The 25,625-nt window shown below is 43.0% G+C and overlaps 1 protein-coding gene across 1 annotated transcript in view; it reads left to right on the top strand.

The window, feature by feature from the left end:
* Positions 1-23,888, top strand: part of LOC149300735 (anoctamin-10-like) — a 95,709-nt gene extending 71,821 nt beyond the window's left edge. Inside the window, exon 12 of the mRNA XM_089484784.1 lies at positions 23,733-23,888. Within this exon, the coding sequence (XP_089340910.1) occupies positions 23,733-23,888 (156 nt within the window). The remainder of the gene's footprint in view (positions 1-23,732) is intronic.
* Positions 23,889-25,625: the final 1,737 nt, after the last annotated feature.

Here is a 25,625-nt window from a genome sequence, read left to right as displayed (position 1 = left end):
ACCCACACTCACACCCGGCCCTGCACCCAGTCTCCCACTCTGCTCTGCACCCTGCCCTGCACCCAGTCTCCCACTCTGCTCTGCACCCTGCCCTGCACCCACACCCCCACCCTGCACCCAGTCTCCCACCCAGCCCTGCACCCAGTCTCCCACCCAGCCCTGCACCCAGTCTCCCACCCAGCCCTGCACCCAGTCTCCCACTCTGACACTCTCACACATAGACATTCACACATAGAGAATCACTTACCTCAGCTATAGACTCGTTCCACTTCCAAGCTTCAAGAAGTTGAAAACTTTATTCGAACGGCAGACCAACATTGAAGCGCGTCACGTAGCTCAAAGAAGGCGGAGACTGCAGCGCGCGTAGCAGAAGCCGGGAAACGCTCGCGGAGGAGGAGGTAAAACGAGCCGAGTTCTCCAACAACTAATCGATCAATATGCAAAAATATTTATTTATTGCAGATTAATTATCAAAATACACATAAGCTCACTCGCCCTTGCAGCCACACGCTTACATGCCCTTAGACACGCTTTTGCTGACATACACACACACTCTCACCTTTCTCATTACATCTCTGTTTTCTTCATCTTTTCTTTCTCGTATCTCCCACTTTTATCCACATCACTCTTCTTCCTCATTGTAATATCTTTCCTTTCTCCCTCTCCTTTTCTGTCTTCTAGATTCCTATGGTAGGAGTGTAAGGGAGCACTTAAGCAAAGGTCTGTACGAACAGACCTTACGCTTGCTTCACTTTGGGCAGGATAGAGGGAGATCCTTGATCTCCTTAACCAGCCCTGCTTCTCGAGCGGAGGACGCTCCACCCCCGATTAAGGTGCCCCAGTCGGCTGCCTTGACCACTTGGTGGTACTAAGACTGGCCCTGCACTGAAATAATCATATACTCCATCAGTCCTGCAGTATGTACACACAAATGTATAGCACAAATTAAATTGTCCGTTGTACAAATCCACATGGTATATTTAGTTGGCGACTGAATCAGACTACATTTAGTGTGTTTATGAGTGTTTATCCAGTTTTGTACAGGATATGCTCTTCTATTTTGAAAACAGAAGTCCTTGCAATGTTTAGATGCCTACAGGAAAGAAGGCAGCGTGTAACCATTCAGAGACATAGTGAATCGTTTTGTCCGAAAAGAAAGGGCGCTTTAACTAAGAAATAGCTGTTCTAGCAAATTAAGAGAATGTTACAGCCAAAGACTGTTCTAGAATTGGATTGTTGGCTGCTTTGTGCTGTTTGCTTTTTTAACTAATTTCCAGCTCCCTTCATTCATGCCAGCAGGCACTTAGGAAATTAGAATTTTAAGTGCTGTCAGCTATTATACACTGGGCTGTTATCAATCATTTTTTTTACCACATTCAATTAAGTTCATTCGTCGCTCGGCAGGGGAAATGACAACAATCATTTAATAATTTGTCATGCTGAAAGATCAGATGTCAATCAACATTCAGATCACAAGTTGGTTACGTAGACTTTTATTTATATATTATTATAAAGAGCTGTACTGTCTCATGTATAATTCACTCTATTACAGAAATGGCATCTTAAAAGTTTACATCAACTAAGAATAAACATGGAGAAACACATCTTTAGTCCCAAATGTGCTTTTGCAATGGTGTGAATTGCTTGGCAATTCCTTTGGTTTATATGGAGACGACCATTAGTATCTTGTGTTTGAATTATCTTTTTGCTGGAGGAACCTGCCAATGTTGGTCCTTCATGATGTATAGTGAAGTGGGGGAGTTTGAAGCAGAACTCCTACAAACTATCCTACCAGCTCTACCCTTAGTGAATAAACCCCTTTGACTTTCTAGCTGTATTGCAAAGGCAACACTACACTGGTCCATATGCATATGCTCATTACTTATACCAGGGGCGTACCTAGAGTATTTGGCACCTGGGGCGGATCCTGTATGTGGCACCCCCCCCCACACACACACTTTAAAACTGCATAGCTTCTACCGTTATATACCAACGCAGACACTGAAGGTGGTACAGCATTACTGTTATCATTATATACTGAGGCAGACATTGACAGTGGTACAGCATAACACTTATCACTATATACTGAGGTAGAAATTGACGGTGGTACAGCATAACACCTATCACTATATACTGAGGCAGACATTGACGGTTGTACAGCATAACACCTACCACTGTATACTGAGGCAGACAATGACGGTTGTACAGCATAACACCTATCACTATATACTGAGGCACACACTGACGGTGGTACAGCGTAATCCCTATCACTATACATTGAGCCAGACATTGACAATAGTGCAGCATAACTCCTATCATGCCCAGGCATACCCAGATTCCAGGATGTACTCGCAGACTTGGCATGATAGGAGTATGATTGATCTACCCCTTCTCACTCCCTTCTGCCCTATCTACCCCTTCTCACTCCCTTCTCCCTATCTACCCCCTATCCCCCCATCTCACTCCCTTCTCCCTATCTACCCCTCCTAACTATCTACCCTCTGCCCCTTTGAAGTTCACTTACCTTTCAGGAGTCCTGCGGTGGGGGTGCAAGGCCTCTGTCTCCCAGCTCTGCCACTGTATGGAACAGTATAGAGTGATGGGAGTTATGATGTACTTTCGAGCATAATTATATAATGAAAAATACATTGGAAATGGTACAGCATAACACCCACCACACTCACACACTTACCAATCCACCCTTACCAATCCACACATACCAATCAACTCTCACTGTCACTGAATGCTTTCCTACCTTTCCTCTTTTCTCCTTACAGATCCTTTTCCTCCTCTTCGCTCCTCTTCTTCATTTCTTCTGTCTTCTTCCGGTTCAGAGGGCACGGACACCGGTGGGCTCGGCTTCAGTGTTGTGCGCCGGGATCTGACAACAAACCCCGGCGCACAGCAGCTGTTGCCGCGCGGATCGCAACCCTTGAACCCGGCTTAAAATCACTCAAGGGAGCCGGAGGTCTGTTAAAGACCTCTGATACCGCTCCCTTGCGAGCCTGCTCCTCCAGCGGCGGACATTACTGATGAGCGGCACCCGGTGCGGACGCTACTGACTTATACTAGAGTCTGACAATACTAGAGTGTCAGTCACTGTTGTTGAATTGGCTAGTGAGCACTATGACTTACTGCTTACACTAGCCAGCATATGACTATAAGGTGTGCTCTACACTTATTTGGTAACTAAACTCTCCTTCTAAACACAGAAGAATCTCACCACTGTTGTTTATTGTTTTTTATCAGCTTTCAGTACACTTGCCATGTTAAGACCATTTTGGGTTGTATGTTATACTGTGTGTAATAACTGTAAAAAGTTTTGTATTCTGTTTTAATCCTTTTACGTTACAGCTAACCAGCTACAAGCTATTACATCCAAAAGCTAAAAAAGTTTCTATCACCCTTTATTTGACCCTGACAAAGCATAGAATTTATGATTCATTATGCTAAGTTATCTGTACCAGTGCAGCATCACAAAATATGTTAGATGAAAATCCTGATTAAATGAAGTATCACAGCAAAGTTTGGTTATTACCTTCCACGGAAGAATCGATGCACATTGTCCTTTGGAGCTATAATTAATATTGACACTTTGCCCTCTCATTCTTAATTAAGTAATTTTCAATTCAATGGCCATACATATTTGTTCTGTGATCTGCATATGTTAATTGCTGCAGTATATAATTATGGCCAAAAAAGGATATTATGAGATTTGATTTATAATACATTAGTTCATTCAGAGATGTGACGTAAAAAACCTTTTTTTTAAACCAAAAATGAACCTTGAGAAAACGTTTTAAGACTCTTGTTCATGGTCAGTGGACCACACGTGACTTGGGGAGAAGAAAGGGTTAGGAGGGCTAACCAAATCCTGAACTCATACTTTGGACCCAGATTAGAGAATTAACTCATCTGAGAAAAAAGATCCATGTTTTTCTTACAGGTCATCCTTGAGTGCTGTGCATTTCTCTAGCTCTTGATTCTCATAATCATCCATCATTAGAATATTTTTTTTAATTCTAAAGAAAAGTGAGACGGAAATCAGTTTCTTCTGTTGTTCAGTCTGGACATTCGCAGTTCAGAGGGAACATTGCATTCTTTTGAACAATACATATTTCAGTGTAATTTCCTAAATAAGTAGATACAGTATTATGTATGAGATATTTTAATTATAACGAGAAGATACAAGACTAAATTTTGGCAGATTTACTGTGATCATTATTTAAGCTGTATTTTGTGTGGCACACATGCAGATCTTTACTCCACTGATGGTACTGCCCTCAATCGATCAGTCATTGGACATGGAGCTGGCTGATAGGAGGTACATGGGGGCCCAGGCTTTATGTCTGTACTGGGCCCTAAGATTTCTGATGGCGGCCCTGATGGGCTTATTAAACCTCTGGGAAACACATAGTTCCATCAGCCTCCCCTTTAGACCCCATCCTGTGCTGAAGGGAGAGGCACCCATCCCCTCTCTTGACTCCCTGGGAGGGAAGGCACTATGTTCAGTGACATATCCTGGCCTAGGCTGACTAGGCCACGGGTACGTAACCCATCTCCCACTGAACTATGGGCCGGTAACAAGGGAGATCTTTGTTTCCCCATCCAACCTTTTTGCGCTATGGAGGCCATGCTGGCTAAGCACCCCTTCTTTGTACTTAATTTAAAGGCGCTGTTTGCCTTTATGATACGGAGCTCCGGGATATGATGTCGTGCCCCTTTCAGAAACATTGCACTGGGGTATAATGCCTTTTAATGTACTAGAGGTCGGACCACAGAGGCTAGGTGGCTGGGGCAGCAGTTCTAGGTCTGGCCTAGGGCGGCCACAAAGGAAAATATACCACTGGCTATGTGCATTTGTGCAAAAATATTTATTTTAAACCCTAAAGGATCAGAGGCATGAGTGGATTCCTCCGCTGTGCTCAAAATCCTATAAAAATAATCTCTGGTAACATTTATTAAGTACCATATTTTCCGGCGTATAAGACGACTGGGCGTATAAGACGACCCCCAACTTTTCCAGTTAAAATATAGAGTTTGGGCTATACTCGCCGTATAAGACTACCCCTCTACCCAGTTTACAACAACCAGCCAATCATGGCAAGCGATGTACCTTACTGGTGATTGGCTGGTTGTTGTACACAAAGCCTGCTTTGATTGGGTGGGTCAGCTCTCCCTAACATATGCCTGTCCACACACACATGTATAGACATACACTGCCCTCACACACCCCTTCCTTTACACACATATACACGTACACACCAGCTTACAAACACATTTGGGTCCTATTCTTTTTAATATATTTATTAATGACCTTGTAGAGGGATTGCATAGTAAAGTATCAATCTTTGCAGACGATACTAAGCTCTGTAACGTGGTTAACACAATAGAGGACAGCGCACGATTACAAATGGATCTGCATAGGTTGGAGGCTTGGGCTGGGATGTGGCAGATGAGGTTCAACACAGATAAATGTAAGGTTATGCACATGGGGAAGAAAAATCCAGGCTGGGAATATGTATTAAATGGGAAAACACTGGGGACGACTGACATGGAAAAGGACTTAGGAGTTTTAGTTAACAGTAAATTTACCTGTAGCGACCAGTGTCAGGCAGCTGCTGCTAAGGCAAATAAAATCATGGGGTGCATCAAAAGGGGCATAGATGCCCACGACAAGGAAATAATTCTACCCCTGTACAAGTCACTAGTCAGACCACACATGGAATACTGTGTACAGTACTGGGCACCAGTGTACAAGAAAGATATAGTGGAGCTGGAGAGGGTTCAAAGACGGGCAACCAGAGTAATAAGGGGAATGGGAGGACTACAGTACCCAGAAAGATTATCAGAATTGGGGTTATTTAGTTTGGAAAAAAGACGGCTTAGGGGGGACTTAATAACTATGTATAAATATATAAGGGGACAGTACAGAGATCACTCCCAGGACCTATTTATACCCAGGACTGTATCTATAACAAGGGGACATCCTCTACGGCTGGAGGAAAGAAGGTTTCTACACCAGCACAGACGGGGGTTCTTTACAGTAAGAGCGGTGAGATTATGGAACTCTCTGCCAGAGGAAGTGGTGATGGTAAACTCAATAAAAGAGTTCAAAAGGAGCCTGGACGTGTTTCTTGAAAGCAATAATATTACAAGTTATGGATATTAGATTAATAGGGACAGAACGTTGATCCAGGGATTTATTCTGATTGCCATATTTGGAGTCGGGAAGGAATTTTCCCCCTGGTATGGGGCAATTGGCATCTGCTTCATAAGGGTTTTTTGCCTTCCTCTGGATCAACACAGTAGGGACACAATATGTATATAGGTTGAACTTGATGGACTTTGGTCTTTTTTCAACCTTATGAACTATGTTACTATGTTACTATGTTACTATATATACACATACACTGCCCTTACACATACATATACATACATACACTGCCCTAACACACACACCTGCCTTTACACACACATATATACACACACCAGCTTACAAACACACAAATACCTACACTGCTCTTACACACACCTGACCATACACATACACTGACCATCTCACAGATATATACACAGCACTTACACCCCTTTCTCCGCATCACTTACCTTTCTCCCCATCACTTACCTTTCTCATCTTCTATCTTCCATCCAGTTGTGGGAGCGTGAGGTCTGTCATTTCAGACCTCTGCTTTACTGCTCCCTCATCGCTACGCGCCGGCAATTGATGCCAAGCGCCAAGATATGACGTCATCCCCGCGCTCTGCATCAGTAGCCAGCGCGTATTGATTAGGGAGCACGGAAGCCGAGGTCTGAAGTGCCAGACCTCGAGCTCCCTAATGTTGGGCTAGTTAGAGGGAGGTCGTGATCTCCCCAACCAGCCCTGCTCATCGGGCGCCCGCTGATCAGGGCTAGTTGGGGAGATCACGATCTTGCACCTACCTCGGCGCGACCCTGAAGACCAGACCAGGAGAGGCGGCTTCTCCGCTCACCCCTCCCCTAGAGATACGCTACAGTTTTAGGGGCTTTGTGGGGAATCATGATTCTCCAGTCCGGCTCGGTAAGTTTGAGCACCCGACTTTTGAGAAGATTTTCATGGGTTAAAAAGTCGCCTTATACGCCGGAAAATACGGTACTGTATTTGCTCGATTATAAGACGACCCTGATTATAAGAGGACCCCCTCAAAATTTGAATATTAATTTAGGAAAAAAAGAAAAAGCTTGAATATAAGACCACCCTATAAGAAAAAAGTTTTACCAGTAAATATTAATTCACATGTAAACTATTTTTTCATGTTTGAGAAGTATTTTTTTTATTTTATTTTATATCAGAAAGACAAAACAAGATTTCCAAAGCAGCATTGACCAGCGACATAAAAAGGCCGGTATGGCGTAGATACATCAAGTTGAGTGACAAGAAAAGTAAACAATCGCATGACAAGTATTGAAAAGATACACAGTTCACACCATGACAATCGTGGAAAGATATGAAATACATAAACAGCGATCGTGAAATACAAAACAGGCACGAGGGAGCCAATATAATACAGTTTGTATCTAATACTGCCACAGCGCTCAACACGAGCAATGGAAATCCGCAGGTATAGAAGGACCAAAGAGGCACAAAGAGAAAGAGGGAGAAAAGGATAGAGGAGGGAATAGTTTAATAAAAACTATGAGAAAAATGCATTTTTGTTTTTATTTCCTCTTGTTTGCCAACCCCCCCCAGTTATGCACATCTGCCCCCCAGATATGCCTTATACCCCTTATATGCCACTCTGTCTCCAGATGTGCCTTATACCCCTATATGCCACTCTGCCTCCCAGATATGCCTTTTAACCCCCCTATATGCCACTGTGCCCCCCAGATATGCTTTATACACCCTGTGTGCCACTCTTTCTCCCAGATATGCCTTTTAACCCCCTATATGCCACTCTGCCTCACTGATATTCCTTTTAACCCCCTATATGCCACTCTGCCTCCCTGATATTCCTTTTAACCCCCTATATGCCACTCTACCTCCCTGATATTCCATTTAACCCCCTATATGCCACTCTGCCTCCAGAAAGCTGTTATACCCCCCATATGCCACCCTTACCAGTGCTTCCCTAGACTTGTCCCCGTGCTTCAGATTCCTTTGTGTCTACTGCAATGCATGCAGACAACCTCCGCTGCTGCCGGCACTTCCTCTGGGGCTTCTATGACGGAGCGCCGGCATCACATGACCTTTCGGTGCTCATTCATAGAAGCCCCGGCAGAAGTGCTGGCAGCAGCAGAGGTTGTCTGGGCACATCGCACTAGACACCAAGGAATCTGAAGCACGGGGACAAGTCTAAGGAAGCACTGGTAAGGGTGGCATATGGGAGGTATAACGGCTTTATGGAGGCAGAGTGGCATATAGGGCGCTAAAAGGAATATCAAGGAGGAGGATCTTAGTCTTGTAGTCAGACTCTTAAGTCAGACCTCTATTTGAGGTCTGATTAGAAGACAACCTCAAATATAAGACGATGGTTATTTTTCAGAGCATTTGCTCTGATGGAGCAAATACAGTAGTTACTATATATATTATGTAGTATAATTAATATTTCTCTGTTTTCTTTCTCGTGTATGGAGAGGCTCTTAAACCTTAAATAAAACATTTTCTGCATAGTAGTTCTCTTATAGTTACTACGGTGGCAGAACTCCTACAAATGGGAATGTGTCATCCACAGATGGCAACCTTATGAGTATAGATGCCTACTCAGCAGCTTTGGAAACGTGAATCAGTTATCAAATGTGCTGGCAAACAAAATAAAAAAAGTCTATACAAATATTATGAGACTAACAATCAGCAAATTTAATTATTTTAAAGCAGATGTCATAATACCTTAGAAGGCATCTTCTCAAAAGGTTCTAAACAAATGCATTCCCTACACAATAAAGTTCTCTTTACTTATGTCTCACTCCACTGAAACAATTATCTTTTAAAATGTCACTTTCCACTTTATTTTATTTTTTTACTTCAAATCTCCGTTTATTCAGGAAAAGCATAATAAGAAAAACATCACATATCTTACATGCATGTAAATAGGCAGAGTCATCCCTGATAATACAATAATAAAGAAGGTAATCAGACACAACCTTATACAATAAGCATACCAGGGTCCGAGAGACTCCAACAGAAAGAAGAAACATTGTGTAATAACAGAGACGGATAGTATGCCCGTACATTGCCGTCGAGCAGAACGCACAGCACGGGAGGCGACACCCAAAAACAACAAATCAAGAACAGAAACAAGAGATACTCCAAGATGTCCACGCTAAAGTCATGCGAAAGACACGCTGACCGATGCCGTTAGCAAAAGCACATATGCAGATAAGGAAATAACCCTAGAAAACATCAGGGAGGACAAAGAGAGGCCCCATAACTACCAACGACCCCCCTCCGCCCTACGGACATACAGCAATAAAGCCTGGTGAGGCAACCCAGAAATACCACGGGAGCCATTTGAGGGTGTTATGGTATTCCTGACCTGTGGAGGAGGCCACCATATCCTCCAATCGCGCCACACAATTGACCCGAGACACCCACGCACTGATAGGAGGGGGGCCCGCCACCTTCCAAAACCGAGGGATCATTGCCTTTGCCGCCTGGACGAGATGGATCGTCAACGACTTCCTGTAAACACCAGGAGAGGATTGAACCTGATGCAATAATAGGGCACCCGGGGATGCCACGAAGCCAGGATCCGAGACCTCCCTTATCACCCGGACCACCATGTGCCAAAAACTGCGGATATCAGCACAGTCCCACCATAAATGAATGTAAGAGCCCTCCGCCAGCCCACACCTCCAACACAGTGGGGAAATCTGCGGTAGGAACATATGAAGTTCCGCAGGCACTTTATACCACCGAGAGAGCAGTTTATAAGAACATTCCTGTATTCTGGTTGAGACCGAACCTTTATGAACCAGGCCTATCATTGTGTCCCAATCAGACTCAGCAATAGAGGATCGGAGATCTCTCTCCCATAGGCTAAGAAAGAACGGCTTCGTAGACCCCTGGATGTTCAATAAGAGTGTATATAGTCTAGAGAGGAGGTGTGGAGGCTCAGTATCTGCTATACAGAATCGTTCAAACTCAGTCAGATCCCGACTGAGCTGAGGATTCGGCAACAACGTCTGCACATAATGTTTTAATCGGTGATAAAGGAAAGTCAAACGAAAGGGGTGCGAGTCCTGAGGGACTAGAGCACCCAGGGGTCGAAAGGAATCACCCTGTAGGATCTGACATACCCGAAGACATTTCAAGCGTTTGGGCACTAGCGAAAGTAAGAGATCCTGACTGACGTGAAGAGATAGGGCGGGATTATGCGTAAGAGGGAACAAAGGGCCCGGGATCGAGGTCAGCACCTGCTTGGCGGCTAATCGTCGAAGGACCTTAAGGGTCGGGGATATTGTGGGGTGGCAACGCGACAGAGGCGTACCATAACTGGCCGGGAGCCAAGGCGCCGCCGAAACATGACACCCCAGGAAGAAGCTCTCCAGCGAGATCCACTGCTTAGGAGCCCCTAAGGACCACTCAACTACCCTACGCAGGTGAGAAGCCATCCAGTAGCTCTCCAAACAGGGTAGTCCCAAACCGCCCCTGGACTTATGTCTGATGAGATGCTGGTAGGCGAGCCTCGGAGCCCGTGAACCCCAAACATAGTTCGAGAAAAGCCTACGACAGGAGGCGAAGTACGACCGCGGCAAAAAGACCGGCAGGGATTGAAATAGGTACAAGAATCTCGGGAGAACGTTCATCTTCAAAACCCCTACACGGCCAAACCAAGAGACATGGGGGACTGACCAACGGCGCAGATCGCCAGTCACTGACTGTAACAACGAGCCATAGTTAAGGGGAGTAAGTTTGGAGAGATCCGCGGGAAGCCACAGACCCAGATACTTGATCGCCGTAGCTTGCCAACGAAACGGAAAGGCCCTAGTTATCGCAGCCCTCATAGTGTCCGAAATATTAACCCCCAGGATCTCCGACTTCTGCAAATTAATTTTAAAATTGGACAACGCACCAAAGGCAGACAGTTCCGCCGTAATATACTTAAGAGAATGAAGAGGATTGCGGGTTATGCATAATAAATCATCCGCATAAATGGCCAATTTATGAGTGACTTTAGACACCTCACACCCAACAACGTCCTTATTGGAGCGGATCGCATGCGCCAGGGGCTCCATCGCCAGGATAAAAAGGAGGGGGGACAGCGGGCACCCCTGTCTAGTGCCGTTTTCAAGCCGGAATTGACGCGAGAGTACCCCATTAACCCTAATTTGGGCAGAAGGGGCGGCGTACAAGGCTTTCACCTGATTCAAGAAATGGCCCGAAATACCAACAGTCTCCAGGACCCTAAACAGAAAAGGCCAAGCCACTCTATCGAACGCCTTTTCGGCGTCCATGGAGACGAGAGCCAAAGGGAGCTTGCGCCCCTGTGCATATGCTAATAAATTAAGCAGCCGAATTGTGTTGTCCCTAGCCTCCCTCCCCGGGACAAAGCCCACCTGATCTTTGTGTATCAACAAGGGGATGTAAGTTTGCAGGCGCATGGCCATGACCTTAGCTAACAATTTGATGTCCGTGTTGATCAATGAAATAGGACGATAGCTCGGGCATTGCTCTGGATCCTTACCCGGCTTGGGGATGACAGAGATGTATGCCAAGTTAGTTTGCGGGTCCAAAGCAGCATTGGAGGCTAAGGAGTTAAACAGGGTCGCCAATTGAGGGCCCAATAGGGAGGCAAAGCGTTTATAATAGCACACGGTGAAACCATCAGGGCCTGGGGATTTGCCATTAGGAGTTAACTTTAAGGCTGCCGCTACCTCCCCCTCTGTTACCGGGGCATTAAGAGATTCCGTAGCCGCCGCCGGGAGACGGCACGGCAAATTCTTGGCTAGGTACGCATCAATGGAGTCAAGGTAAGTGGGATCCGAACTCGCCAATGAAGGTAAACTATAGAGGGACTTATAATAGGAATGGAAACACTCAGCTATCTTATTCGATTCAAAATGAGTAGCCCCCTTCTGGTCCTTAATTTTAGAAATAAAAGTGGAAGCTCTTTTAGCCCTGAGCGCCCGCGCCAGAAGTTTTCCGGGTTTGTCACCCAGTTCATAAAATAGCGACCTGGTCCGCAGAAAATTACGTTTAGTCGTGGTATCTAAAAGGGAGGCGAGTTGCTCCCGCAGGGCTTGCAATTGCAGGAGCACGTTGGGGTCCAGAGTAGACTTGTGGGATTGTTCCAAACTATAAATCTGAGTTGTCAAAGAGAGGGCGTGCGCCCTTTTCAAGCGTTTAAGGTGGGTACCGATTGTGATTAGGTGACCCCTAAGGACCGCCTTATGTGCTTCCCAAACCACCGGGAAGGACAAGGAGTCCGAGGAATTCTCCAAAAAGTAATTACGAATATGTGAAGAGAGGTCCGACAAGAAGGTAGGGTCATTAAGAATATTCTCGTTAAGCCTCCAAGACCACGGCCGCGAGGGGGAGGAGGTAAGTTTCAAGGCAAAATGTACAGGGGCATGGTCACTTAGCGACTGGATACCAATCGAGGACGTGTGGAGCTGAAGTAAATGTTGGTGGGAGAGGAACAGAGCGTCAATTCTAGTATACCTATCATGCGGGTGAGAGTAGAAGGTATAATCACGGGATGTGGGGTGTTGGGACCGCCAGACATCTACCAGCTGGTTGAGATGCAACCACTTCTTAACTTTCCGAATTTTGGAGAAAGGTATGTGAGAAGTACGTGCTGAGGAGTCCCTAACCGGATCAAGCATCATGTTGAGATCCCCCCCAAAGATAGTAATGCCGTCACGGAAATCACTCAATTTCGACAACATAGAACTGAGGAAGGAAGGCTGGTTTATATTAGGAGTATACACATTACCAAGGGTGACCTTATGGTTGCCTATCCAACCCTTTAAAAAAATTGCTCTGCCCTCTGAGTCCCTCCAGATGTCCAGAGGCCGAAAAGGTAAGGATTTATGAAGGAGAATGGCGACTCCCTTGGTCTTAGAAACCGCAGAACTAGAAAGGTACGCAAGCGTGAAGTGCTTGTCTGTGAGTTTGAATTCTTTGGACAACTTAAAATGTGTTTCTTGTAAAAATGCTATATGTGTTTTAGAAGACTTCAGTACGTGTAATACTTTGGACCGTTGTTGAGGCTTGTTTAAACCCCTGACATTCAGGGAAGTGACACGGATCAGGTCAGGCACCATTTAGTGGACATCTGGGGAAACCCACAGCTGAATGGACAGTCTCGGAGCGTCAGAATATAAAACAAAGTAACAAAACCAAAGAACCATGAATAGAGTCTTAAACATAGCAACAAAACAAAAGTAAAGACTCTGGATGCCATGGCATCAAATATTTGGCCAAAGACCTCAGGAGAGGTCGAAAACTGCTGCAGCACTCCATCAGGAGCGGAGCAGAAAGGCCCTGGGGGGAACAACAATCCAAACATGCTATGCAGGAATGTATATATAGCAGACCATCAACCTGGAGAGCGAGCGAGGAAGGTCTCCGCACCCTACCCAGGCACAATAAAGCAGGGACAGCGCCCCACACCGCACAACACAGACCCCATACGGCTAGCAGTGAGCAAAAAAAAAAAAAAAAAAAAACAGAACATACAGAGAGCTGCGCCATCTAAACGGTAAGCGGTCATAGGACCAAGAAGCAGCAGGTAAGTGGACGATACATGGACCACATGTAAAAATAATTCCAGGCGCGGGATAGAAATGACCGATGGCAGATACTCAGCGAAATGGCAAAAACCATCCACCCGCCCCAGCCCCATCGTGATGCGCCTCCGATGAAAGCAGCTCGAACTGTCCAGCCATGGTGAAAAGTCTGACAACAAAAATAAAATCGCCGGACGGAAACGAACAAAAGTAAATCAAAACGTCGCAGATAAGGATACGCACGGGTGCAAAACAAAAACGAACGCGTCGAAATCATAAGGCTGACGGACTGTTCCCGAGGACCGGGCAAGTTCAAGCGCGAGTGTCATCCACCGGACGATGTCTCTTCCTCCGTCCCGTCTTCGACGACCAGTCTTCCGAGGATTCCGCCACCGAAGGTGGCACCAGGAAAGATGGTTCCCAATCATCCACCTCGCAGGACGGGAGGCCCAAGGCATCAACAAAGGGCCGCACATCTCCGGGGTGCCGAATCACAAAAGAGTCCGGGCCCCGCCGCACTATGAGCGCGAACGGAAAGCCCCATTGATATGGGATGTTGGCGTCTCGGAGTGCCTGTGTGACCGGTCGTAAAAAGCGCCGAGCCCGCAAGGTCGCAGGGGAGAGATCCTGGTAGATAGCGAGGGTATGGGTATCCCAACGGAGCGTCGAAGCATCCCTGGCTCGCCTGATGATCTCCTCCTTCAAGGGGTAGCTCCTCAGACAGCACACAACATCCCGTGGCGGAGCAGTACCCGACGGCTTCTGACGTAAGGCCCTATGGGCCCTGTCAAATTCGACAGCAGAGTCCACCGGCCGCTGTAGGAGTTTGTTAAAAATCTCTCGCAGAACCGGCACAAGATCCGCATGGGAAACGGACTCTGGAAGGCCTCGGATCCGTAAGTTGTTTCGTCTGCCCCTATTATCGAGATCTTCCAGTTTTCGTGAGAGATGGGTGATAACAGTCGAGTGGTCACGCACTTGAGCCGTGAGAGCATCCACAGATTGGCAAATTTTCGGGTGCTCGTCCTCCAGGGCAGCCACGCGGTCGCCAATATGGCGGATGTCCACCTGAATAGCCGAGAGAGTCGCACGAATGCCGAGTGTAGCACGCTCGATAATGGCAGAGATGTCTTCCTTTGTAGGTAAGGACTCCAATTTCGACTGCCACACGCGACTCGAAGGCACCGGGTCAGAATCAGTCGAGACCAAAGGGAGTTCTCCCGTCACATCACTACCCGGGCTGGCCGGAGCAGAGGCAGGCCTGGGAAAGGAGTCTCGGGAGTCCTGGTCCGAAGATGGCTGAAAAAATGCTCGGACCGAGGTAAGGGTCTTTTCTTTCGAACCCGCAGCTTTAGGGGTAGCAGGAACCTTATTGTGTTTGCCCATGTCGGCGGTTTGCAGCAGTACCGAAGCTTATTTCGGGCAGGGTGCTCAGGAGCTCAACACTCACACGTCCATGCTGGTTGGAGTCCGGCCACGCCCCCCCTATTTTATTTTTTTAAACTAGTAATAATATAAAGTATTAATGCAGATCACCACAAATTTGCTGTGCACACAGGAATCAGCAACAAACTGCGACACTGTTACTGTTTGGTCACAGCAAACTCCTTCCTCCCAGCAGCACATAGGAATGAAGAGCCAGTCTGTATAAAACTGGTTGCCAGATTCAGGGATTTGTGTTGTATAGAGCAGAATCTTGTGTCCAGCAGGTGCAACGCAAGGCATTGTGATGCAATACCTAGTTACCATGGTGACCTATTATTTTTGAAAATAAGAGGCATGTTTCATAACAGAAACTTATATTTCTCACTTATTGGTTCTTCATCTTGATTTTTAGGGACTATTGGTTGCCTGAGACCTCCTCTTTAGCTGTTGCATGGCTGACAACAACCTAGAAAAGCATCATTTTCTTACATGTATGTGTTGAGCTTAGCCAACTTCTTACCTAAAGAATGTTTTATTGTCCAGAAGATGGATAAGTGGGAGGTATGCAATGTCAGGTTTGTCTTCTTATCTTGAATCATGACATCTTTGCTCTTTTGATGTGGGGACACCTTCTATGGTTGGATATTTGATTTAAAATGGGTTCCACACCAGTAAGTTTTATTAGAAAATGAAAATGCCAGTTTTACCTTTCTAACTAACAAGATGAGATGCTGCTTCATGTATCACATGTATAGTACATTTCTAAACATATCCTGTTTGTTCTGTGCCTATAGAATAATCATGTTTGTCATAACAATAGTGCTAGTTTTCTTGAGCGGATTTTATAGTTTGGATGGCATGACATTTAATGAAATTACTTCTTCCTATGGCTCTGCATCCTGTTCTTTTGAATCACTGAATCCTGCCATGCTTGCTGCAAGGGGCATTGTGCATTTTGATGGTAATAGCCTCTAACACAATCTCTTTTAGCTGCATGAGTTATATTTGAATCTCACAACTGTAGCAAGCTTTGTCTTCTGAATCCCAGCCCCAAGCTACAGGGCTTCAATTATCTTAAACCTACAAGACATAAAGTTCTTGTACTTATTAATCAAATGTTGACCTCTGTGGTGTAGATCTGTATATCCAACCACTGTGGCATGGCATAGTTATGACAAGCAGTGCTTAAGGCAGGGAAGCACACTGTGTAAAAAAAAAAAAAAAGATTGTAGAAGAACATTAGATTTCAGTTTCAATGTAGTTTAAACGTATAATTAAAATTTCCCTGTCAGGAATTAGTAAGGACTTTTTAATAGTGAGCAGAATCCTATTGTTAAAGGTTCTGTTCCATCTACTCTACAGAATCAAACAAGGGAATACAACATTAGAAAACATTTTTCATAATACTGCCCAAATCCTTAAAATAACACCAAACCAATAAAAATGTTGTGTTATTCTTAAATTTTTCAGGGAATACTTAACTGCCATGTGACTGAAGTAGACATTGAAATAGACATGTTGCTACAGAAACAGAAATAATTGCACACTGTAGTGCATTTGTGAGCCATTGGCTGCTTATTATTAGGATAACTGCAATTGTTCAACGGTTCTGGGATATTTTATTCACGCAAGAGGTACACAGGATAGCCTGAGCTTAGAAGTGTGTCCCCATGAATCATATTTGAAAGGGACCACAGCCAAAAGGGACCAGCATGTAAAGCAGGTATTTGTTCCAAACTTTATGACACCTAACTGAATGTCCAAATGGCAAAGGTTCATAGAATACTCTGATACCCTCATACACCCAGAACTTTCCAGGGAGATGCACTATATGGACAAAAGTATTGGGACACCTACACCAACATGGACTTTTATAAAGAGAAGGACCTTCCCCAAACTGTTCTCACAAAGTTGGAAGCAAAGCATTGTCCAAAATGTCTTTTTATGTCCCATTCAGCATAAGAAGACATTTTGGACCATGCTATGCTTCCAACTTTGCTTGGGGAAGGCCCTTTTCTATTCCAGCATGACTGCCCTGGTGCACAAAGCAAGGTTCATAAAGACATGGTTGGATGAGTTTGGTGTGGAAGAACATGACTGGCCCGCACGGAGCCCTGACCTCAACCCAATTGAACACCTTTGGGATGAACTGGAACAGAGATTGTGAGCCAGGCCTTCTCACAAATGCTCTACTGGATGACTTGGCAAGAATGTGGAAAGCCTTCCCAGAAGAGTGGAAGCTCTTACAGCTGCAAAAGGGAGGACCAACTACATATTAATGTCCACGTATTTAGAATGCAATGTCATAAAAGTCCCAGTTGGTGTAATGGTCAGGTGTCCCAATACTTTTGTCTACATAGTATAGATGACATTTGGATGCTATCCTTCAGTAGCAGTGTTGAAAAGCAGCACTTTGCAAATAAGGGATAGTACCTGCATAAACACGATTCTGTACTTTTAAATATATACAGAAGCCCAGATCACACTGATAGAAAATTCCTTGCATGTCCTTACAAGTCCCCCAGTGCTGTCAGTTATGCAATCAAATATGCATATGTTTACACAGTGGCAGACTCAGTTTAAACGTTACCTGTAAGGTTCATGTGCACGTTTAATTCCACACATGTTTACAAATCATTACTATGTATGGTTCTTTGAATGTAGTTAAGCTGATTACTGAGAATACCTCTTTTCAATAAGGGTTTCACATTTTCCAATGGAAGATTGTTTTATTTCTGTACTAATGATGGCGTGCAGGTTGTAAGTGGCCCAGAACCAACAGTAAGCATTATTAGAGAAAACATATCTCTAGTGCACATCTTTCAATACATGTATTTATTTATACTAAAATGATACAATGTTATATTTACATGTTATACCACCCATTTTGTAAACAAGCAAATAAGTAGAATGGGTTGAAACTTAAGAATAGAGGGTGAAACCCCTGAAATCCTAAACATGTCAAGATATACGGAGTAAACAATAGCAGTATTGTCAAAATGCAAATAAAGGAAACATGAAAAAGAAACTGTTACAAACAAACTAGAGACTTCAACATAAGGCACACACAAGCTACGCATGATTGAGAAAAGATTCCAAATCAAGTAAAATATCATTAATTACATTGAACCTAAGCCAAATCGTACAGATGGTCTGATAGATACAGTACTAAAGGAGCAAATTGAGAATGAGACATGCTTCAGAGGACAAGCCGCTTACTCTAATATTATTCCCTGCCCATTAGTATTAGCGACCTCTTATCTAAACTGTATAAAAAATATATTTGCAGCAGAAAAATCAACATCTTGACCAATGATGCATAGAGTTTATTCTAGCTCCCCAAACCTTATTATATAACCCTAATGAGTTTAACGAGGTACTTCAAAAACCCATGTTCTCCTAAAATCATCAGAATGCCATCCTAGTTAGGAGAAGGCAGTGGTTTCCATGTTCTGGTATTTGCCATCTTAGTAAGAACAAAAAATGTATAAGCCATTTTTTTCTATTCTAAGTCTCTCTGGAAAGAAACAAAGAACATCCAATTCCAGAATAGCAGGTAAATGGATATCTGGCAATGAGGAGACCAAGATCTGATTATTATTGGCCACAAAGGGCAGACACCTAGGCAGGATAAGACTTCATCAGGATGGAGAAGCAGCCAACATGGCTGGAGTCTGGCACTACCTACACATAAATATTTCTTTGTTATTCCAAGTGATTGGTGCATTGCAAGACACTTTGAATATTTTCATTAGCATCATTTCAATTAGGACTCTAATGGGGTGCTTTCATATAGCAGATGAGCTTATGAAGGAACTCTGATTGACAACTGGGAAGCCAAAGAAAGTTTAACCCCTTAATGACAATTGACTGCCCAGGCACGTCACCCGAAAATGAAGGGTTAACGACAATTGACGTGCCCGGACCGTCATGACTTCAAACGGGTGCAGAAAGCGATCTACGTTCGCTTTCTGCACCCAAACGGTGTTGCTGTAATGCCTCGGCATCGAGGCATTCAGCAACAGCGCGATCGGCATCAGGGGCCGTGTCTGGCCCTCCCCGGGGCGTCAACGTCCCATTTTAACGACACCCATTTTAAGAAAGTTTAGGAGGCGATCAACGATGCCAAACTTCAACATTGAAAAATGCGCATGCCCCAAATGTGGCCATTTTTCCCCCAAACAGCCAGGCAAACCCATTCATGTGAGGTATTGCTGTGCTCAGGAGATGTTGCTGACCACATATTGGGGTGTTTTATGACAGTGACATATACCAGAACCTGTTAAATCATACCTGAAGTAAAATGTGTGTGAAAAAATAAACGCAAAAATGACTACCATAAAGTTAGACAAAGACTGATGGTAGAATAAGTGCATCGAAAGAGTTAAAATGCTAGCATTTGAATAACCGTGGGGTTTCTAGTTTTCAAAAATATATGATTTGATGGGGTAAATTGCATTGGCGGCTTCAAAGATACCTGAAATTTACTACTCATTGTGATGGCTTGGAATCAAATTTTGGAGAAGTAGATTCCAGATTTGAAAGTTTTCACCTCTTTTCAGTTGTAGCAAGATGGCGGCTTGTAGGAATCTTGAGATAACTTTGTTTTCACACTGAAAAGCTTATCAGGTTTGAGCAGTTAGGTGGAGGTGTCAAACTTTACCTGGGAAGGAGAGCTGGTCAGAAGATACTCATCCCTAAAACATGGTGGAAATCAACACCTTACACTCCAGGGAAGTTCTTGTTTCCATGATTCAACAAATTGTTTCTGGGAATGGTTTATCAATACTAGAATAATGTTTCTAGTGCTGCATTTAGTAACAAGAACGTGAAATCTTCCAAAGTACGTAGAACATTAAAATCTCCTTACAAGCATTTTCTCTAGGGAGTCTTTTGAAAAGACCTTTGACATGAGAGCATAGGAAAGGTTAATAAAAGTACAGTGGTTATATTATGTGTCTATATAAAGCCACTTCCACAGCTGTGACAGACCTGTGGTACATAATTTGAAACAAAGCCAACATTTCTCATGCGTCATAACGCTATTAGGTTTAAATATCACAGGAAATCAGAAGACAGTTTTGACAAGAACGGCTGCTTAACGCTACAGGAGATGGCGGTCCCCTAGCCATTACTGTCCTCCTCGTAGGATAATTGTGTACTATTAAGTAATCTCTATAATCTGGAACGGTTCAGCCAGTTTATTTTCTGAAACGGACAGATTGGCCAAATTTAAGAATTAGAAAAATATGTACGCATATATAGATATATAAGTGTTGTGTAGCTTTGTATGTTTAACAAACTATGTTTAACAGCAGATGTCAGATATGCAATATGGAAAACAAGCTCCATTAAGGACACGTTTTGTGACAATAAGTGGCTTGTTAGTTGCAGTCAAAAAGTACAAGAGAAGTCATAGCAGCATCCTCTACCAATTTAGTGCCCTATATGTTGGCGTGAGTGCCAATTTAGAGCCCTATATGGTTATGCTGCAATGCAAATGGGACCTTTTGCTATTTTTGCTTGTATAAAGGATATAGGGTACACTTTTTATATATAAACAATGCATTATATATTTAATGTGGTGGTACAAAAATGTTGTAGGAAGGGTGAAATGAGTAATACCTTGAAATCACATAAAATCAGCAAATGTCACACATTTAGATTTTAGAAAACATTTTTGTAACATATACATTTTTAGAACATTACCGTTCCATTATATGCACATAGACTTTTAAATCTCACTGTGAAACGTTTTTCTAAACAGTATGAATCAAACAGAAAAAAAATATTACTCCATAACCTGAAATGTTTATAGAGAAATAGACTTTTACTGCATGCATTGCATAGTTAACATTAAGTGATAATGGGTCCCAGCAAGTTCATTTTACAGTAATGTTTACCTAAGGATAAAAATGACTAAAATTGTTACAAAATCTTAATTGATAAGATATTTACTACAGTTGTGTCTCTTACAACAGGCCCTACCTGAGTCTATCAAGCGACCATTTTACTGTAAGCCAGCACACAAGGACAGATACCACCGTGCGAATACCAAGTGCTTACTTTCTGGTTCAAACTAGTTTAGTGGATGATGCATCGTTATTGTAATTACAGTCATCATTTTTTTCCACTGGTTGTGATATAGTTTCTGACTTAACACACAACAATGAGTCAGTGGTTCTGCTTTCTGCAATAGTGGAAGTGATAGCATCCATGGTATATGTGTCTCGCAGAAGGTGTCATTGACAGAAGGTGTCATTGTTGAGTCTTGTATTCAATTTTCAGTTGGGAATCACAGAGGTAACTCAACCGACTTAACTCAAAATCACCCCACTAAGACTACTCGAGCATCTTAAAAGTCAAGTTCTGTCAAGTTGTGCATCTTCCGGCACCCTATAAATAAGTTTTAATGATAATGATTGCTGCTGGGTTATGAGTTGTTGGTGGTGTCTGTCAGTTGAGCTTATCATGTAAATACATCATGCAAGTCTCTTAAATGAGTTGGCAGTGGAGATGGAGTTTGAGGTTGCTGTCAGATCTCTCAGTCCCATTGAGTTTTATAGAGTTCTGGGTCAACTCCTCTGTTATCGTAAGGAGAAACATTACTATGGTGAGTTGGGTTGGTAATTTGACTGTACTTACCAGATGGGTTCCTTCAAAGCAGGTTAGGCTATGATTAACATGCTTTTCATGTCTAAAGAGTCATACAATATCCTAGAGTGTTTATGTAGAACCAAGCTGCCATCTCCCCTTAAATTAGGTAAAATATCTTGGTAACAGGAAGTTATACAGATACACATCATGGATATCCTACCGTCACAGTGCAAAGACTGAGGAGTGGTGATGTGTTTGGTTTTTTTTGTACTAAGTCATTGATCCACGTGAGGCGCTGAACACACCTAATACACTATCATCTGAGTGGATTTGTATATTAGTCATATTAGTGAACAACATGTTGTGAGTCTGTGTGTATAACTAAAATAATCAACATTTTCTATTCTTACTTATATATATGGCATCTCATAATTTAGGTTGAAATGTTTTATTTTTTATATGCCTACTACTTTCCTTATACTTAATCCATTTTTATCTTAATTAACACCCACTTCCAATTGTATTTTAGTGTATGTATGTAGTGTATGTGTATTTTAGTGCAAGGCTCTGAACACTGCTCATATGATTTATCATATTTCTGCTAGCTATTGTGTGGCAGAACAGTGTCTTCTTTAACGTGCAGGCCTCTATTCAAGACAATAACAAGCATTGAGTTTTATGCAAATCAGCATGTGTGTGTATGAAGTGTTACATTACATTGTGGTTTTAAGGAATGTTGCTAAAAGCTTCTTTACAGTAATTGAACAGAGCAGACATTGGGTTGTTGCAGCTATTAAGGGTTGAAGCTCGTACTTTCTCCCAGTATTTCTCATTTGTGTATATAGCACAGTAGAAGAATGAGGTCGGCTGGCCAATGGAACATATCTTACCTGTTTATGATGGATTTCTTGTTGCTTGTCTGATTGAAGTCCATTGATGTGTGCAGCTGCCATAGAAACAGTCTTAGCACGATGGGGGGCATCAGACAAAATCGTTTCCATGCACTCTGGCAGATGGTAGGCCTAGAATTTACATCCTTATTGGCAGGAGACAATGTTCAACATTTCTTGCTTTGAAAGGTTGTAAAACATATCATCCCAGGCGCCTGTCTTCTTCTTGTCAGCAATTGAACATTCTTGTCCATTTTCAAAGGAGAATTTCCACATGGTGAGCATTTTTTGCTAAAAGAGGGCTTTCCCCCCCTCTTAACAAAGTTTTTTTTTTTGAAGAATTTTGGACCGGTCCGGTGTGGCGGGAACACAGTGTGGTCACACTAACCTGATGTAACTCTGCCGTAAAAGCAGGGCTGTTTGAGCACTGTGCAAGCAGCCAGAAAGGAAGCTGTGGCTGCAGTGAGAGGGTAAAGGAAGGCATGAGTATGTACATATGTTAGAGTGTATGTATAAGTGTATTAGTATGAATATGTGTGTGAGCATGACTGTGTATATCTGTATGTGTCAGCATAAATGTGGGTGTGTTTGCATGAGCGTGAGTGTTAATATGTGTGTGTGTTAATATGAGTGTTTTTAGATTACATATACACACACATGTAGGATTACCACATGTATTTATACAGATGTATTCCCATATACTTGCACACTGACCAGAAAGCACAGTATCTCTTTTCCTGTAGCTGCAGCTTCCTGGTTGGGGTATCCTGACAGAGTAACTCTCAAGTGGGGGTCATTTGTCACCATTTGCCCCATTGATAACCTGCCCCTTTTGTGATGTATTACTGAAAAGGTCTCTAGGACACGTGTCACATCATCTGTTTTTCAGAATCATATTGACATGTGTATTTTGTTACAACCTAGAACCACAAGGTTTGAGGTGACATTTTAAAGCACTGTAACAATATTTGTTTTTCTTTCTAAAGATGACCCTCGCCTCATTGTTTAATGAAATTATGACTTCTCTTCCTCATCATGCACGGTTTGTGGGATTAACTGTTTGTTGTTTTTCAGTATGATGTCAACCTTGCTTGTGTTCCTCTCTTACAGCATGCTCTGCTAGGGCTGAAGTTCATCCTGGCGTTTGTAATCCCTGACAAGCCATACGACATCCAGGTGAAATTGGCACGGATAGAATTCGAGTCGTTGGAAGCTCTCAAAGAAAAACAGGTAGGGCTCAGCATCGCTGTGGGAGAGGGCATATAAAGTGCTGTGAAATGGAGCGGCATTCTTAATTATGGAAATGGCTGTTTCAGCCATGCAAGTGCTTTATGTTCTCAGAGGAAGGTAATTTCCATCAGCTTCTAGTTACCGGGGAAGTAATTTCTCGGGGGGCCTGCAGCTTGTGTTTGTTTTGTGAAACAGTCTGCAACACGCAGTTACTTATTTCCAGTCACTCTGTAGGAGTGCAGGGTATAGGCATGTGTTTATGGCTGCGTTATTTGCAAATGTATTTTTACATTAAACCTGGAAACACAATTACATTAGCTTTTTTTGCGTACTAAACTGTAAGATGTAGAGAAGAAGCACTTTCATTTGAAATGGTATAACTGTGATAACTGTAAATAATGAGAAATCTTAGTGGTTCATGAGTATATCCTTGACAAAACTGAGCACTTGAGTGACATTCGTATTTTAACTCTCAACTCAGAGTATTTCTTTAGATTCACGCTGCAAGTTTTCTTGTTAGATACCATATACTGCTGTCAAGGAGCTCGACAGTCTGACCGACTGCCTCTGCTGACTTGTGATCCCTTAGCCTGGGACAAGACACTCTTTCCCCCGTTTCCCAGTCACTAGCCGAGACTTTTATACTCAGGGTTTAAACCAAAACGAAGACTGCTTTATTTTTCACACACAGGGCTGGATATAGCCAGCAAAACACACATTAACATAAAACAAGATGTTGGGATACAAACTGCCCCCTTAATCTGCCTTCCAGGGTCAGTAAAGGGATTAACAATACAATAGGGTCCCAACCTCCACTATCTATTACTGGCCAAAATCAGTTCCAAGGTTAGTGGGTAGGGAGGAGGCTGGCTTTCTCCAGTGGCCCCAGTGATGAAGGTTCTGTCACAACTGCAATTACCTAATGGCATTTTATGGAATCCTGCAATCTTTTAAATGTTTGATTTTTCTCAATGTTTTGACTGAGCAGAAAAAAGTTAATGTGATAAAATGTAACTTTTTTTTTTCATGTCAATTTGTATTTCATTCAAGACTTTTCATTCAAAACTCACTCATTGCTAATAGACCGTAGAGAAGAATGCAGGAACTCCAGAGACTACCCTTTTAATTGGAAATTTATGAATGGGATCGCAACTAATTAGTATAGTGATTCAGTTACCAAAAAATATTCTATTGGTAGGGGAGTTATTAGAATAAATAGTAGTCTGGTTTTAAATCAAAGCTCCTACAAAAAGTTACAGCTTTGTGCCACCCCAGGATTGCTAGATAAAGAGATGCTAATGATAAACATGGTCATTTTTTTAAAGGAATTAATAAAAGTTACATTTTAGCATATTAACACTTTCTTGCTCAGTCATGTTATTTGTAGATATTTTGGGTTACCTCCTTAGGAAAGAAAGGGAAATACATTGAGGAATATTTAGTATTATTTTTTGCCAACTATTATGATTTTATTTGACTATAAATGATCGAAATGCTCTTAGGGTGAAAGTGTGTATTAAATATGCAATTCAGCAGAATCCTAATGCATTCAAACTCAAAGAAAGTAGTTATTAGTACAGGTTATAGAAAAAAGACTGATGGGAGGGATTGCAAGTGAACCGTGTATAATCTTTTATCATTTTTCTTTCTTCCTGTCACATCTCAGCAGTGGATAATCGCATTTATGTAGAGGCTGCTTGGGCTTATCTGATGCTATACTTTCCCCTCTTTTGAGTAAGAAAGTATTTATTTGCACTTTGTTGCCTTGCAAAT

The sequence above is a fragment of the Sceloporus occidentalis genome, unplaced genomic scaffold, assembly GCF_023333645.1.
Source record: "Sceloporus occidentalis isolate IW3139 unplaced genomic scaffold, rSceOcc1.0.p SCAF_23, whole genome shotgun sequence".
In the NCBI taxonomy this organism is placed as follows: domain Eukaryota; kingdom Metazoa; phylum Chordata; class Lepidosauria; order Squamata; family Phrynosomatidae; genus Sceloporus; species Sceloporus occidentalis.
This window is presented reverse-complemented; position numbering and strand designations above follow the sequence as displayed.